At 32.3% G+C, this 15,306-nt stretch overlaps 2 protein-coding genes across 3 annotated transcripts; one reads left to right on the top strand and one right to left on the bottom strand.

The window, feature by feature from the left end:
• Nucleotides 1-340: 340 nt before the first annotated feature.
• On the bottom strand, nucleotides 341-6,269 carry LOC109599040 (adenylate cyclase type 3). 2 transcript variants are annotated; one of them, XM_049966053.1, is made up of 22 exons: nucleotides 6,122-6,269; nucleotides 5,627-5,851; nucleotides 5,193-5,546; nucleotides 4,993-5,142; nucleotides 4,813-4,928; nucleotides 4,643-4,754; nucleotides 4,464-4,591; nucleotides 4,255-4,413; nucleotides 4,051-4,189; nucleotides 3,891-3,998; nucleotides 3,752-3,837; nucleotides 3,532-3,693; nucleotides 3,368-3,458; nucleotides 3,221-3,319; nucleotides 2,906-3,159; nucleotides 2,774-2,849; nucleotides 2,484-2,709; nucleotides 2,346-2,428; nucleotides 2,195-2,293; nucleotides 1,879-2,127; nucleotides 1,643-1,796; nucleotides 341-1,579 (listed from the first exon to the last, which is right to left on the bottom strand). In XM_049966053.1, exons 2-22 carry the CDS (start codon nucleotides 5,807-5,809, stop codon nucleotides 1,356-1,358), a joined length of 3,252 nt encoding a protein of 1,083 aa, XP_049822010.1. In that variant the 5' UTR covers nucleotides 5,810-5,851; nucleotides 6,122-6,269; the 3' UTR covers nucleotides 341-1,355. The 2 variants fall into 2 exon arrangements, with proteins under 2 accessions (XP_049822010.1, XP_019870532.2); XM_020014973.2 differs by having other exon boundaries at nucleotides 2,201-2,293.
• Nucleotides 6,270-10,494: 4,225 nt separating this feature from the next.
• On the top strand, nucleotides 10,495-11,610 carry LOC126265329 (oxygen-dependent choline dehydrogenase-like). The gene is made up of 2 exons (XM_049966390.1): nucleotides 10,495-11,104; nucleotides 11,342-11,610. The coding sequence occupies exons 1-2, from the start codon at nucleotides 10,495-10,497 to the stop codon at nucleotides 11,608-11,610; spliced, it is 879 nt and encodes a 292-aa protein (XP_049822347.1).
• The last annotated feature ends 3,696 nt before the right edge of the window (nucleotides 11,611-15,306 follow it).

Here is a 15,306-nt window from a genome sequence, read left to right as displayed (position 1 = left end):
AAGGCAACATAATTATAGTATTTGCTGGTATTTTAAGAACGTTCATCAGTCAATACTTCGTCATGATCATAATCTGTTCAAACAAAAATTAAAATCCCTGATTGATTTTATCGCATAATATTCTTTTTTTGATCAAACACCCCGGTAACATTTATCGGACTTGAAGATAAAATTCGCCCAGAAGAAATAGATCAAATTATTTCAGCTGAAATAAAGGAAAATTTTCAATTTTTGTCAATGACCATAAAAATTTTCACAAAATTTATTTGGTCTTAACTTAAAACTATTAAGGATCAATTTTAAATAAATAGTCAATCAATAAAGAATAGTACTCAATTTTTTATTATTATGATTAATGAATACATCAAAGAAATTATGTATATAAGTAATCTACTTCAATTTTCGATTTACAAAGTAAATGAGGTTATAGTTGCTTTATTCGAAAAGTTGTAAATCTACATATCAGATTGACAACTGTCTAAAATTTTTCTTCCTTATGTATAATGAATATTATTTCGGATATTTTTTTACGTCAAATATGTCAGTTCACTTCTAAACGAATTGGAAGAAAAATTAAAATTTAAATAATGAAAATTTTATTCAATAATTTAAATTAATATATGCTAAATACAGTCTTAACAAAATTGTGCCCAACAAAAAAGGACCCACTGTTGTAATAATTAGGTTTCACAGTGTGACTGATACATTTTTGGATTCTAAAAAACCCTATTTTCTACTTTTTATGTATTATTATATAAATATACATATCTACATTGTGATTTTGGTCTAGATGTCTAGACGCTTTATTTCTACATCATATTTTGTTAAATTTACTAACTCGTATTTTAGTCCAAAAATATCATTTATTACTTGAAACCAATAAAAAATAATAATAATTAGCTCTTATTTTTCTTAGATTATTGTTATAAACTAAAGATAGAGGAAACTGTTTACGTCCTCTACAGAGTACAACTTTTTCTACATTTATTTCACATGTTGATTTTAATTATACAGTTTAATTGTTATTGCGTACAGACGTACAATAGTAGTTGTATTAGTATGTAGATTTATCTCAAAATCATTCAATTTAATAAATATTCTGTTATATTTTTGATACATTTTAAATTTTATTAACAAATTTGTTATTTAATCCCATTGACAATATTTTAGAGAATACTGTACTACGATAACCATATCTGATTGATTTGAATTCAATCTTCATTTCATTAATTATATCGAAATAAAGACGTCAAGCATATTACACCATATACTGTGTGAGGACGTTAAACACCCTGTATATTTTCAAATACACAGACATGTGCAAACATTATTGTACTAACCAATGATGAAGATATTTAATCGCAATTGCTCAAGAGAAGACAATTTTCGGTTGAATCCTTCATTTCCGAATCTTGATTGATAATTGTTTGGTACTCTTCTGTATTTATTAGGTCATTTTCATTGTCTGTACTAAAATCTTTGGTTAAATTACATTCCATAACAGTTTTCTCATCTGATTTTGATGTGGAGCTATCGTGGGATTCGTCTTCTTCTTTCACCATTTCCATTGTTATTGCTCCTTAAATGTGACATGAAATGTAATAATACGGACTTAATTTATAAAATATGCGTAATTTGTTACCAGGTGAAGCTGGGGCTGTACTTGGAGACATTTTTCCACATTTCCCTAACAAATAATAGGTCATCAATTGACCTTTGCCTTTAACTGCAACGAGACCGCGTTGTTCGAATAGGTACCCGAAATGTTGAAGAATTTGACATGTTTCCTCGGTAACCTAATAAAATTTAATAATCCCAAATACATATATGCCAATGAAAAGCTAGTTAATGAAGCACATAAGACTATTATGAACATACCTGAATACAGCCTGCTTTTCCCGTACTCTCCATTCTAGAAGCAACATTCACAGTGTTTCCCCAAATATCATAATGGGGTTTTCTGGCACCGATCACGCCCGCTGTAATAGGTCCATGATTGATTCCTAACTTGAGCACGAAGTGATTGAACGATTGTTCGTTAATGCTTTGCAGAGCTTTCTTTAACTCCAGAGCAAACTCGACTAATAAAGCTAAATGGGTCCAGCGAATGGTTATTGGATCATCAGGCTGAAAAGGTAAATAAAAATGGAGCATAATTATACTTAATTGTCTTTAAATAAACGACTTAATTAACCTTTACTTGTCTTGTTGGATTGAGCCCACTGGCTGCCATGTAAGTAGAGCCGATTGTCTTAATTTTAATAACATCTTGAAACTGAGGCCATTCTAAAAGCTAAAATTATTTATTTTATTTCATGTTTGAACTGAAACTAAATTGAGCTCACCGCATCAAAATCAGATATCACTTCGTTTAAAAATCTTAAACATTCAAGACCTTGATTGTTTACGGTTTCTTCCGAATAAAAATCTGTAAACGTTTAACACATATTGAAATCTTATAGCTAATTTTTTAATAGTGGTACCTGAAAAATTAGGCATAGAAGCGAATAGAACACCAACTTCTGCATAGCTCTGGGAGTAAAGTTCGTCGTGTTTTCTATTTCTATTACCCATGAAATGGGTTGCAACGTGTGGTGGTAAAATATTATAAACGAGAGCTTCATTTCGTCGTTTCATGTCTTCAGCAAAATCACGTTGCTCATCTACTTCAGAACGCCATAAAAACAAAACACGTGCCACTTGTTCCATCTTAAAAACGAAAATGTCGTTTAATATTATCACAGGTAGTTCTATTTATCGTATTTATACATACATGTCTTGTTAGAAAGGACAATACCAACGTAGCAGTTAATAGTAGGCCGGAGAGTGTATATTTACCTTTAGTTAGGCTAAAACATTTGAAAAACAATTAACAACTAGTCATACCATAATAACCAATAGATACCTAGTCCAATGTTTACGAGATTCCTCACAGTCTAACGCTGAACCCAAGACGAATATATTAACTAAACATTGCACACAAGTTATTAATATCATTAGTATACTTTTCCATAAATATGATAAACATGTAGGCAGAGAAGAAGCGACCAAAATTAAAACTAAATAATAACTAAAGTAAGAAGGATATAAACATGCAGAATTTAAATCCTCTGTTGATGAACAATTATCTGGACCCCTTTGGAATTGGCTGCATGAAACCTAAAATCAATTATGTACGTACCTATAAAGGAGTAATTTACACAAAAAAAAAATGGATTACCGTATCAATTATATTTACGGACCCTAATAGTACTATGCAAGTCGTTGATAGAATTCGCCGTAAAGCCATCGATTCCTTGAAAACTCTCCAACATTTAGGCTAAAACATTACAATATACATGGGGTTACTGTCAGTTGATTTGCCTACCGTGACCGGATATTCTTCCACTATGGTAACAATCACTAATAACATAAATACTGAATTCTGTGTACAATATGCAAAGTCGACAGTAAGGTCGCTAAAAAAATAATTATAGGAAATATTTACCATTTCTTTTATACACACATATATAAATATTGAAATGTGCATACCTTGGCATAATTATAAATGTGGTAACAGCTATGGCTAATCTCACTATTAAAAACATCAATAAAGTAAAACTGGAAAAAGTTTCAATGTGTTGATGATATGATTTCTCTTTTTGCGGGTCTGTAAATGCTAACGTGATTAATTTTGTGTTCTTCGACAATTCTCTAAAACAATACAATATTTTTTTGTTGCAGTCACATTTTTAATGAATAAATTATATACTTGTGTCCATCTCTGCTAACTAATTCCTTCCTTAATCGGATTTTAAAGTCTGCCGAATCTGTTCTGCATCTGTTAACGTTCGTTTTCTGAAATAAATTGCTACTAAACTGGTCGTTCAATTTTTACATTTCTAACTTACGTTAGCCTCTTCTTCTTTCACATCCGAAGATATATCAGCTATTACACAACTTTCTTCATCTGGCATAATTCCACCACCATTTTGTACTTCGGCCTTTGATTCCTGGAACTGGAACACTTGGCATTAACAAGCTTTTATATTTAATATGATATGTACATACTGGTTTAAGAACTCTGACAATGAAATAAGTTTTTAAGCCAGCTATTCTAAGCGCCTCATCTCTTTTCTCACCATAAGCTGGTTCAACTTCAAACTCTCCGTTAAGAAACGAAAGCGTTGTCGCTGAAATATGAACCCTCCTGAAAATACATAATTATTTCCAATTATGTAAATTATTTCAGCACTCAATAGATAAATGACTGACCCTGCCATTCCGCTGCTCTCCATTTTATTTGCGAGTTCAACATCTTTCGAATAAACATCGAATTGCCATTGCCTTTGGCCCAAAACACCAGCTAAAACAGCACCGGTATGAATACCGACTCTCATGTCAACCGGGGAATTCGCCGTTTGTTGAACATATCTAAAATTGTTAATTAAATGTTTGTACAAACGGTTAAATTATTTTTATACTTTATTGCTTTGACCATCGATAGCCCCATATGTACACATAAAACAGCATGGTCTGGTTTTTCTTTGGGTGCACCACTAATACAATAATAGCAGTCGCCCAATATTTTTATCCTCAATTGTTGGTATTTCTGCAAAAAAGAAATTAATACAAATTATCTTACATAAATTGTGGCTTTTACCTCGGCAAGTTTATCAAATCTGGCGAACAATTCGTTCAGCATTTTGACCAGTTCTTGAGCGGAATAGGTCGACGATATTGCCGTGAATCCTACGATGTCTGCGTACAAAATACTAAAATCGTTTTATTTTAAATTAATGTTGAATTAAGTTGAATGAATTGAATACTTGCCTTACGTTCTCATGCCTGTTCATGTAAATCTTCTTAAATTGACTGTCAGTTTGGTCCAGGTCTTGCCTCATTTCCACAGCCACGTGTTCTGGCAAAACCGACAGGAGAAGATTTTCCTGTAAATTAATAATGAAATCGAAATGTGTTTTGTGCGTATTAAAATAGAATTATTGTCGTCACCTGTTCGGTACTTTGTTCCTCTATTACCAATTTCATTTGAAGAGATTGTCTTGTTTCTAAGAAAGCTCGCCGTTGTTGTTTATCATCCACCAAATACAACGTTAAGCCCAATAAGTTTGTTGTAAACAACAATATAAAATTTGATACATGCTGAAAATGTAATAGACTTAGACAAGCACATATATTCATAGCCGTATTACCTGTTCGACAAAATGTAAATTAGATTTAGAAAGTCCAATAACAGCAGCAATATACGAAGTACAAGTCCCTATGCTCAGAATTATGCAATATCTCAATCTTAATGGTAAAGTAACATAAATTAAGTAGTCCAAGAGCAACACCCAACCCAAACTGTCCCTCGATGTAACTTCGTTCTTCTTTAAAAATAACGCCGCCAAAACTTGAGCATTAGCAATGTGCCAACTTATGTGCGGAATTGCCGCCCAAATTAATTTCGATTTGTAATTTTGCTTGCACCATATTAATAAGGAACAGTTCATTACCAAAAATGCCCCCATAAAACCAAAAATAAACAAATCTTGACCACTAGGAACCTGAAACCATTTGAACATATATCATAATTTCATTAAGATGCTGCTTGGTCATGTGTTATGGAATTCAAACAAACACTTACTGCAATCATGTAAATATCGAATAAAATAGCAGCAATTAGGAAACATTCGAGACCGGCCCTTTTTTGTTTAACGCTAAAGCTTTGGTACAATCTTTCTAAAGAGGAATCGGTAAAAGTGCTCACCAAAAAGCACTTTTCCTTCATCTTGTCACGATCTTTATCTTTTTGCTCCTCCATGGTCATTGTCGTTATTTTTGTATTTTATTTATGGTTTATTAACATCATCTAAAATATACAAGAGAGATCTAAATCTACGATTTTATTCAGAGTTTGAATCTACTTTATTACACTGATGACAAGCAAATAATATTTTTATATGTTATTAATAAAGGAAAATAATTGTATGTATTTTGCTTATTTCTTTAATACATTTATCATCGCCGAAAATCGAATTGTTATTAATGCATTCGACCTAATGAAGCAATACTGATGAGCAGCACAGAAAAAGAAGAAGAAGAACTACTACTACATCCAGTTGCAATCGGACAAACAAACCGTATTAATCGCAGCAGAGAACGACATTCATGTTTCGCGTCGTTTTCGATTTTCAGTTTGAAATTATTTCACATAACCTATATAATTATGTATTCGTCGGGTTATCGATTGGGAAATTGGTGGCGGTGTTGTGGGGGTGCGCGGACCGAATTCGAGCTTGGGAGGAAGCTTACTGCCACCCGGAGCCCGAAACACCCGGAGCGGCGGGACACTCGAGCATGCGTCCAACACCAAAGCTCGTTATATCTGCTACTCTTGACAACTGCAATGATTTCTTTGCATCTCTAAGAAGATGAATATCTATTTAATTTTACTGGCTATCGGTTCTCCTAATTATTTTTGCCCTAACAATATAAAAATTTAATGACGATATTATAAAATGAATAAATTTTTAAAATATCTTTATTTGCAATTAATATTATAATCACCCTCGTTAACAACAACCTCTTGCCACCTAGTGTGCAAATTTTCATTCCCGAGGATAAAAATCAATTGGTTTTTGGGTAAAATCTCTCGGGATGGTTTATTGAAGATCATCCAAAATTTCAAATTAGTAATAAATGGAAATCCGAGGATACAATATCAGATGAGTATGGTGGGTGAGACAGTGTCTCCCATCCCAATTCATTTTTCGAGTGTTCATCTTGTATAGTGTAGTCTTACATTATCTTGAAAATATTCAAAAATAAATAACACATACGTGCATATTTATAATATTCTTGATAACATATGACGGCAATTATTGTAGACAAATTTATAATCTGGAAAGCCTTTGACCCTACTGGATTTTGAGAGAGAATGCATGACAGAGAGTAAAAGATTCTCACTACGAAGCAAATTTGTATACTTTTACTGTCTCTGTCGTACATGGTCTCTTTCAAAATTCAGTCGGATGAAATGATTTTCAATTGATATATCTATAGTTGTCCAGGTTTATTCATCGACGTTTGTTAGAATTGTTTCCTGACGTTTCGTTAGCACGAGAGGCTAGCATATTCAGAGGTCTGATTTGGTTCGTGTCACTTTGACATCTGATTGACAATGAAATGACATCTTAGATAATTGATGTTCTATAAATTCTTATCTGCTTAGCGATTTTGGTGTTTTTGGCCATATTTTATCAAGCTTCAATATGAGAGAAAAGTTGTAACCGCCGTGAAGTTACTGGGTTGTTCTTTCCTATTGGTATGAGGTCTCATTCTTCGTCTTATTTCTGAGTGCTTATATCCGTGCCTGTAGTGTTTTTTCTAAATGCTTGCTCTTCAGCGAAGTGGTGTGTGACTCATTCGATTAGTGTTTTGATGATATTTTGTTTTTAACTTGGATAATGGATAATTGACCAGTTTTTGAAAATGCCGATCAGTGTGTGTAAGTTTCCGGCATACTTTATGGTCCAACTGTTCACCCATCCAAGACATCCAAAAAAGATATTTGGTTATCCTTCTTTAATTCCATTATAATTTGATGTTCTTAAGTTGAGGTGTTTTAGAAACTGTTCTAGTTTTTCTTGTCTATGTTTCCATATGACGAAAGTATCATCTACGTAATGACATTACGTCTGTGGCAAATATTTCTGATACCATGTGTAAAGATTCATGGACAGAAACATTAGTAAAAAATGGCACTATGTATAAACTGACCAGTTTATCATTTATATCAAGATGTAATCATTTAAATATCTCAAAAAATGAGTGAAATCTTTGATAAAAATTGGGGTGTGTCTGATATGAGGTTGTAGTAATTTGGTAAAATATTTAGTTAAGTTATATGTTCTTCTTCTGATTTGATTAATTGCTTTTGGATATCTGTTGGTATAGACGTTTTCTTGATGGTGTTTTTTAACTTTCTCTGTGTTGGATTTTTAGTTGGTTCTCTATAGCTTAAGGGTCCAGGACTTATTTAATCTTGTTTTTGCAATCCTCAGATTTCATTATAACAGTTGCATTTCCTTTATCTGCTTGAAAACTATGATACTTTTATTCAAGTTTAGAATTTTAATCTCTCGTCACTTCATACTTGTTAGATTGTTTATCGGTGGTTTAGCTTTCTTCAGAATGTTAAAGGTTTCCACGCGAATTTTCTTAGCTACATTTTCATGTATACCGAAAACTTACACATTAAACGGTATTTATATAAATTGTCCAACTATGATCCAAGTCAAAAACAAGAGGTCATCAAAATACTAACCGAACTAGCGAACAGAATATGTGGCACACATCACCTCGCTGAAGAACAAGAGCAGTTAGAAAAACAAACCTAACAAATATTGATACGAAAGCCTTAACCTTTACAATATAATTTTTTTATCTTCCTTTACATATATTTGCTAAACAATGACTTGTTTTTGTTGTCATTCTGTTAAGCGCTGAAGAGGATTTATAATAGAACTGATAAATCGATCAATCAATTAATATAATAAATATATTTTCTATGTTTATATAATAAAAACTTATCGGTGGTTTGTGCTAATTTTCTCAAACAGTTTAAAAAGAATTTTAAATGATGATAGCACTCAATAATGGGTCTGTTGTATTGTTTTCCAGTTAGGTTCTTGATAACATTCTATTGGTAATAATGACAAATTTGTTTTATCTTTTTACATTTTTATCTTTATATCAATTGTACTTTGCGCAAAATAATAGAAGTAATCAACAAGACAAAATAAACGTAGTTTTAAAAACTTTTTGATGTCTTTAAATTTTTCAATTTGAACTAATTTTAAGTTCAATGCATAATATTGTTAAACAAGTAACAAGAATTGTTATGGAACAAATGACGAAACAAGTGTTACAAAATTATAAATACATGTATATAAAATATACAATAGAAGAAACTATTTCTAAAGCAGAAAAACGTCAATTCAAAAAATATGCAATGAAACTGGAAGTGACGATATTAAAATTAGCAAATTATAATTTAAAATTACATGTTTGTTTAGTTTTAGATGGAAGTATGTTCGATTATATAATAGTAGGAGCTGATATATCTGATGCTGTTTTTGGTATCTGATTGTCTGATACTGAAAGTAACAAGGAGCTAATCCTCAAACCCGGTTTACCACCTAATTTACTAACAGTCCATGTTTCTGGATTTACTAGGATCGCAATGAACATGATAGCAAGTCGAGGTTACTCGGTATTCCCTAAATATATTAATAAGACATCTGGCTGTTCCAGAGTATGATCCGATTGGCAAATGTGCAGTGGGTAAAGATCGGAATAAAGGAACTGGCGTTCGATTCACAAAACAAATGGATATAAAAACCTGCGTGTAGATGATGCGAGTCTAATTCCTATATCCTCATCATCCCATGCCGATTTGTATGATCTTATTCGAGAAGAGTGACAGTGAAATCATACAAGGGAGTGTAAATTAAATACAATGTTTATTTATAATTTCAATATTAATTATTAGGCATAATTAATTGAAATAAAAATCATGTCTAAACACATATTACATTCATAAAATATATTATTTTCCTGATGCTGAAAGTGTTTGTCAAAATATGCGCCATCTACAAACGGATAGATAAAATTAGAGATGTAAACTACACTGAAGTAACCATAATCAATACATTTCATTCAAAACTGTATGTCACACAAATATAAATTTTAACATCAAGTATATTTAAAATAGTTTACGTTATCTGTTTAATTATTTAAAAAACGTAATATTCCGATATGTCCAATTGTTAATATAAATAAGTTATGCTTATTATTTAAACATAACACCGATAATGATAGTTTCTAATTGTTTTATTTACGTAAAAATTTACATAAATAGCAGGCCGTTTTGTAAATACCACAGTTTAAAAAGTTAATTTTTGCAGATAAGTTTGATGGTGTATGTTTATCTCTCACATTATATATGTTAATCTTTCCTCCCAGAACTATAGGATTGAACGAGAAACCTTTGAAATGTTGCTTAGAATAATATATTTAAGTATAAGTGTTACCTTATTACTTGCATATTGTATCAGCGCAGAAAAAAATGACTGCGTCGAAAAATACGAAACCATGATAAATGAAGCCGTAAAACATGCCACAAATTACACATTTGCAAAAGATGCTAAGAGTTATAAACCACAAAATTCTTCTGTTGTAAACTGTAGGTAGTAGTTTTTATAAAGTTAGTAATAAAACTTTAGGTTTTTATATAATTTTATAATTGTTGGTGGTGGAGCAACCGGTTGTGTCATTGCCAGTCGATTATCGGAAATAAAAAAGTTACTTTTAGAAGCAGGAGACGTACTGATGAATTCATTAACATTCCAGGACTTGCTTAGGTGGGAATGAACAGCAAACATAATTGGGGATTCTATAGAGTCCCCCAGAAAACCGCATGTAGGAGGTACCTCCTTGTTAAATGGACTGATGTTAACCAGATGTGGAAGTCCCGCAGTTTTTGATCGCTGGGAGTCTTTAGGATGTACAGGTTGGTCTTATAAAGACGTGCTGCCATTCTTTAAAAATTTCGAAGACTTTCACAAAACCCGATCGAATACGGTTGTCAATTGGGAGTATCATGGAAGTGGAGGAATGGATTACGTTAGATTTAGTCCGTTGAATAATTCCAGAATTACCCCATTTTATGAGGGTTTAAAAGAACTTGGTTATAATCAAACAGATTACAATAGCCCCCATCAAGTTGGTGCCGGACCGATCCAGTTTAGTATGAAGGATGGAAAAAGATATGATTCATATACAGACGTTATAAAACCAATGCTATACAAATCTAATTTAGTCGTACAAGGAAATAGTTATTTCAGTTATAATAACAAAAACTATTTTGCTGAAGCGAAACAAGAAGTAATTATATCAGCTGGTGCGATTCAGTCACCTCAGTTACTTATGTTATCTGATGTTGGACCAGCAGCTCATCTAAAAGAAATGAATATTGATATAATTAAAGATTTACCAGTAGGTAGCAATTTAAGAGATCATCCTCTACTGAATATCATTATAACTCATAATAAAACGAATGGTACGAACACATCCTTGCGCCAGGATACTAAAGATCTTTGTGAAGACCGTGGAGTACTTTCATCGTTTGGAGGGTTTTCTGATGTATTTTATTATTCATCAGAATTACAAGAAAACAAAACTGATCCAGATTTAGAATTTATTTTATCTCCTGTAACTATAACTTCCATTCCAGATTTAAGTAATCGAATAACCCGAATTAAACCGGAAATTATAAAAAACATTCTCGACACTGTAGGTAAAAGGAACGCGTTTTCGTTTTACGGTAATAATGAATACCCAGAATCTGTAGGAACAATTAGACTTAAAAGCAACGATCCCTACGTGTATCCTTTAATCGATCCCAATATATTGGATAAACCGAATGATGTAAAGCGCATGTTATTAATAATTTCCACTCTTGTAAGATTAACACAGACCGAAGCTTTCAAGAAAATCGATGATCAACTCGTGCCGGTAGACATTGAAGAGTGCAGCAAGCTCGAAGCTAATTCCGAGAAACAATAGTTATGCATTATAAGACACATGACGAATTCATCCTACCATCCAGTTAATTCTTGTCCAATGGGAACAGATCCATCAAATGGAGCTGTTGTTAATCCTAAATTAGAAGTACATGGTATAAATGCTTTAAGAGTTGCAGATGCATCTTTCCGACGGCCTTGTCCAATCATCCGATGGCAACTTGTATGATGATTGGTGAAAAAGTTTCTACTGACATTGTTAACAAATACAATAAAATTATATAGTTCAATTAAATAATACTTTTATAATTAAATTAGGTACGCCAGTTGTATTTAAACTACAATAGTATTGCAAAATATAAATTAGAAAAGTATAATTAACTAAAAAGTAGTAAATAATCCACGTCTTAATTACGCGAGGAAATTAACTTTTTATTGCGCATAATTCAATATTAAAAATTCGTTTTACCCTTTTTTAAAATTACTTTTAAATTTAGTTTTGAAGAAGAACAAACTCATTTTGGATGCATTTCGAGGGGTAAAGTTGGTTGTTAATAAAATTTTGTGCGTTAAAATTAAAAAGAGAATTTATTATTATTTTAAATAAATACGACGTGGTCAATTAGTCAAGTAAACTGTAACAAGAAAAATTGTTATCTGTAGATAGATAGGTAGGTAGGTAGTAAGTTGACACAATTGTAAATTATAGTGTTTGTGTCCGTTTGTGATTTACTCCCTTTCACCTCTCCTTTTGTGTACGTTCGGCCTTCTTTGGAATTCTTATCTACATTTACACCAGCATCCAATTGTACACAGATGGCTTTATACCAACTTCAACTCTTCTCCTCTTCTCCATTTCATTTGTCGACAACAAAAGGAAACAATTTCTGAAACTGCCTCTATTTGCAATTATGCCGGGGGGAGAGATGCTGCTGATAAAAATGTGCTTGCACAGAACACACAAATCTCACTCATTGTCGCCTTAATTAATATATATAATATCAATAAAATATTGAATATTTAAGATTTTGACTGATCAAGTTTTACTTGAGTCATTTTAGGTGCTACAAAACTATAAGTGTACTATATTCATAAATATAATTCATTATACAAGCATTAACAAACGAGCAGATAAAATGTATAGACTGAAACAATTTCACGGTTGTTGAATTGGGCTCGTTCTCGGATGCGAATAAAACAGACATAGAGAGTGGAAAGTGTCAGTAGTAAATAAAAAAATATAAAACAAATCCGTTTGATAACGTGATTGATCATTCGTTTAATATTTCACCTAGGCAAAAAGAAAAAAGCTATTTGCAACCGACCATAAATCTCGAAGGCGTTCAACCAGCATAGCTGCTCCTTTTACTGCTTTTGCTGCCTGCTTTTTAAAATAACTCTCATTTTTGCGAATACAATGGCCACATAAAATATTTTATGCTTCCCCGACTATGATTTACTATGAGAGTTTACCATAACTGCGACATATACAAACATCTCTTTAAAGAGAGGCCGCCCTGTCGTGGAACCCAGGGATCCTTTCCTCTCATCTCTATCGACCATGAAAAAATATTGCCAAATCGCCAATACATGGACTCGACTTCACTGAACGAACAGCAATATCAGATAATTTTTTTCATTATATTCATGCTAAAAATATGACAAGTCTAAGAAAAACTTTATTTATCATTCATTTATTGATAAATTAACATCTAGAAGCTATTATCCAAGTGTTACAAACAATTTAAATCCTAAATGAAATCAGACAGAACCAGAAAGTAAGAAGGTAAGTCGATGTTGATGTTAACGTCGATCTCGGTGTATCGAACGCACGAACCAACGATGTTGTTTCCGATTTAGTCCCAGTTGTTTATATTGGAGATTTGATTGATCAGCAACGTAACAGAACACAGAAGTGCACAATTGAAATCAATTGAGTGCGGCGTGTTTGTTTATTGACCCAAAACGTGGACGGACGGGGATGGACATCGCATCGTCACCATACGATTTATCTTTGATGTTACAAACATATTGTGAATAATCCATCTGCAAATATCCATATTACAGTATTTTACTGTTAATTAGAATGTTTCCAACGTTAAATACACAGCATAAATAAAAAATTTAATTGAAAAAATTTATTTCAACATCATTTGTTTGGTAGAAGTCTGTCTGATGTTTCCTGGTTTCACTTTATCACATTCTTTAAGGTAGAGTAATAGACATTTGTCATAAAGTGCGTATTAGGCCATAAATCCACATAAAAGAGTCCCGACGTACCTAAATTCAAATAAAAATTCTAGATGGTGATGGTGATGAGAATGTTCTGCCGCAGTGAAAATATATGACACACTAAAAACAATATTTCTAAAGTAGGTACATTATTTCTCTAAAATCCACTTCAATAAATATGGAAAATTATGTTTTAATTACGTTTGTAAATGTTCTTTTCAATAGAGAATATCACACATAAGAGTTTAAAGTTTGTTTTAAAGTATCACCGATCAATATAGTCTCCTACTTTCAGATCATTGTAGTCGTCGTACGTGATACTCAACTTGATACTTTCATCATATGTTTAAACTCATTTACTTATCATCATAATTTTGTGAACGCATATGTAAATATTAAATTTTTACATTTTAAATTGACATATATATCCAAGCCGATTATTGTTGTTGGCAAAGTCATCAAACATATCAAACAAAAGTCGTTTAATAGACAGGCTAAGTTTTCGTGTATTCCATCAATATTTGGTAAAGCATAGATGGCGAGATGAAAATTATCGAGCGGTGAAAGTTTCGAATTCGCGTCCTGGTAAATGACAAATGGCCGGAAACGACTGCAGCCATTCCCAAAGATAAATGAATTATCCTTCGATTATGCATAATTCCTGTCCTTTCGGTTAACATCCTTTGCAGGACTCACTCCCACTAACATTTCCCGCTCGTTTCACGTCCTAAACAGAAAATTTCATTTCGATATGTGTTATTGACTGAGACTGACTTTTACCCAACCACAATAGAACCAACCCTAAATAACCAATTTTGAGTCTTTGTATTCTAATCTCCGGCATTCGTATTATTCAATGATTTATCCCACCATTTATCATCGTTAATTTTTTTTCTCTTTATTCTAATATTTACTTTCACTATTCATTCATTCTCTCTGTTACGTCTTAATGATATAATAAAGTTGTGTTCTGAAATATTCATCTCGAGTAACTTTCAGAAAATATAAATATAGGAATAGATTGGAAAAAGACAACGTAAAAAGCGTTTGAAAAGCTTAGAAATTAGACTTGGAAAAGATTATTTCCTGATGTGTGAAATAAATATTCTGGAATCCTTTTAGCTTCTATAAATTTATTCAGAAAAATATAAAAGGAAAAAAATTTAGTAGCGAACCGTTTTTTTTTTTTTCAATGGTCGACCCTTACACTGCTAAGTAACATAGCAGGATCGGAAAAGCAGGAATAGGAAATACAAGTCGACAGGAAACGATGTACTTTAACATTAAAACCTTGACAGAGAATTTACATCGTTCTTTCCTGGTTTAAGCCATTTCCATTTGGGGAAAACAGTGTGTGTGTGCGAGTGTGTTGTTTCGTTTTCTGCTTGAAGAAACCACACTATTCCACAATCCGGGACTTTGATAAACATTCCAGTAGAGAGAGTCAGGTAAATATGTGTGGACTTCGGACTAGACAACTTCAGTCCAACTTATACCATGCTGTACT

The sequence above is a fragment of the Aethina tumida genome, chromosome 4 (assembly GCF_024364675.1).
Source record: "Aethina tumida isolate Nest 87 chromosome 4, icAetTumi1.1, whole genome shotgun sequence".
Taxonomy (NCBI): domain Eukaryota; kingdom Metazoa; phylum Arthropoda; class Insecta; order Coleoptera; family Nitidulidae; genus Aethina; species Aethina tumida.
This window is presented reverse-complemented; position numbering and strand designations above follow the sequence as displayed.

Bases quoted from the DNA above. Each gene is read 5' to 3' on its own strand.
- LOC109599040 (XM_049966053.1), bottom strand. From the start codon at position 5,809: ATGACCATGGAGGAGCAAAAAGATAAAGATCGTGACAAGATGAAGGAA. The intron at 2,850-2,905 runs GTATCTATTGGT...CAAATGTTTTAG, and splicing joins TCTCGTAAACATTGGACTAG to CCTAACTAAAGGTAAATATA. The intron at 1,580-1,642 runs GTAACAAATTAC...GTCACATTTAAG, and splicing joins TACAGCCCCAGCTTCACCTG to GAGCAATAACAATGGAAATG.
- LOC126265329 (XM_049966390.1), top strand. From the start codon at position 10,495: ATGTTAACCAGATGTGGAAGTCCCGCAGTTTTTGATCGCTGGGAGTCT. The intron at 11,105-11,341 runs GTACGAACACAT...TCGACACTGTAG, and splicing joins AACTCATAATAAAACGAATG to GTAAAAGGAACGCGTTTTCG.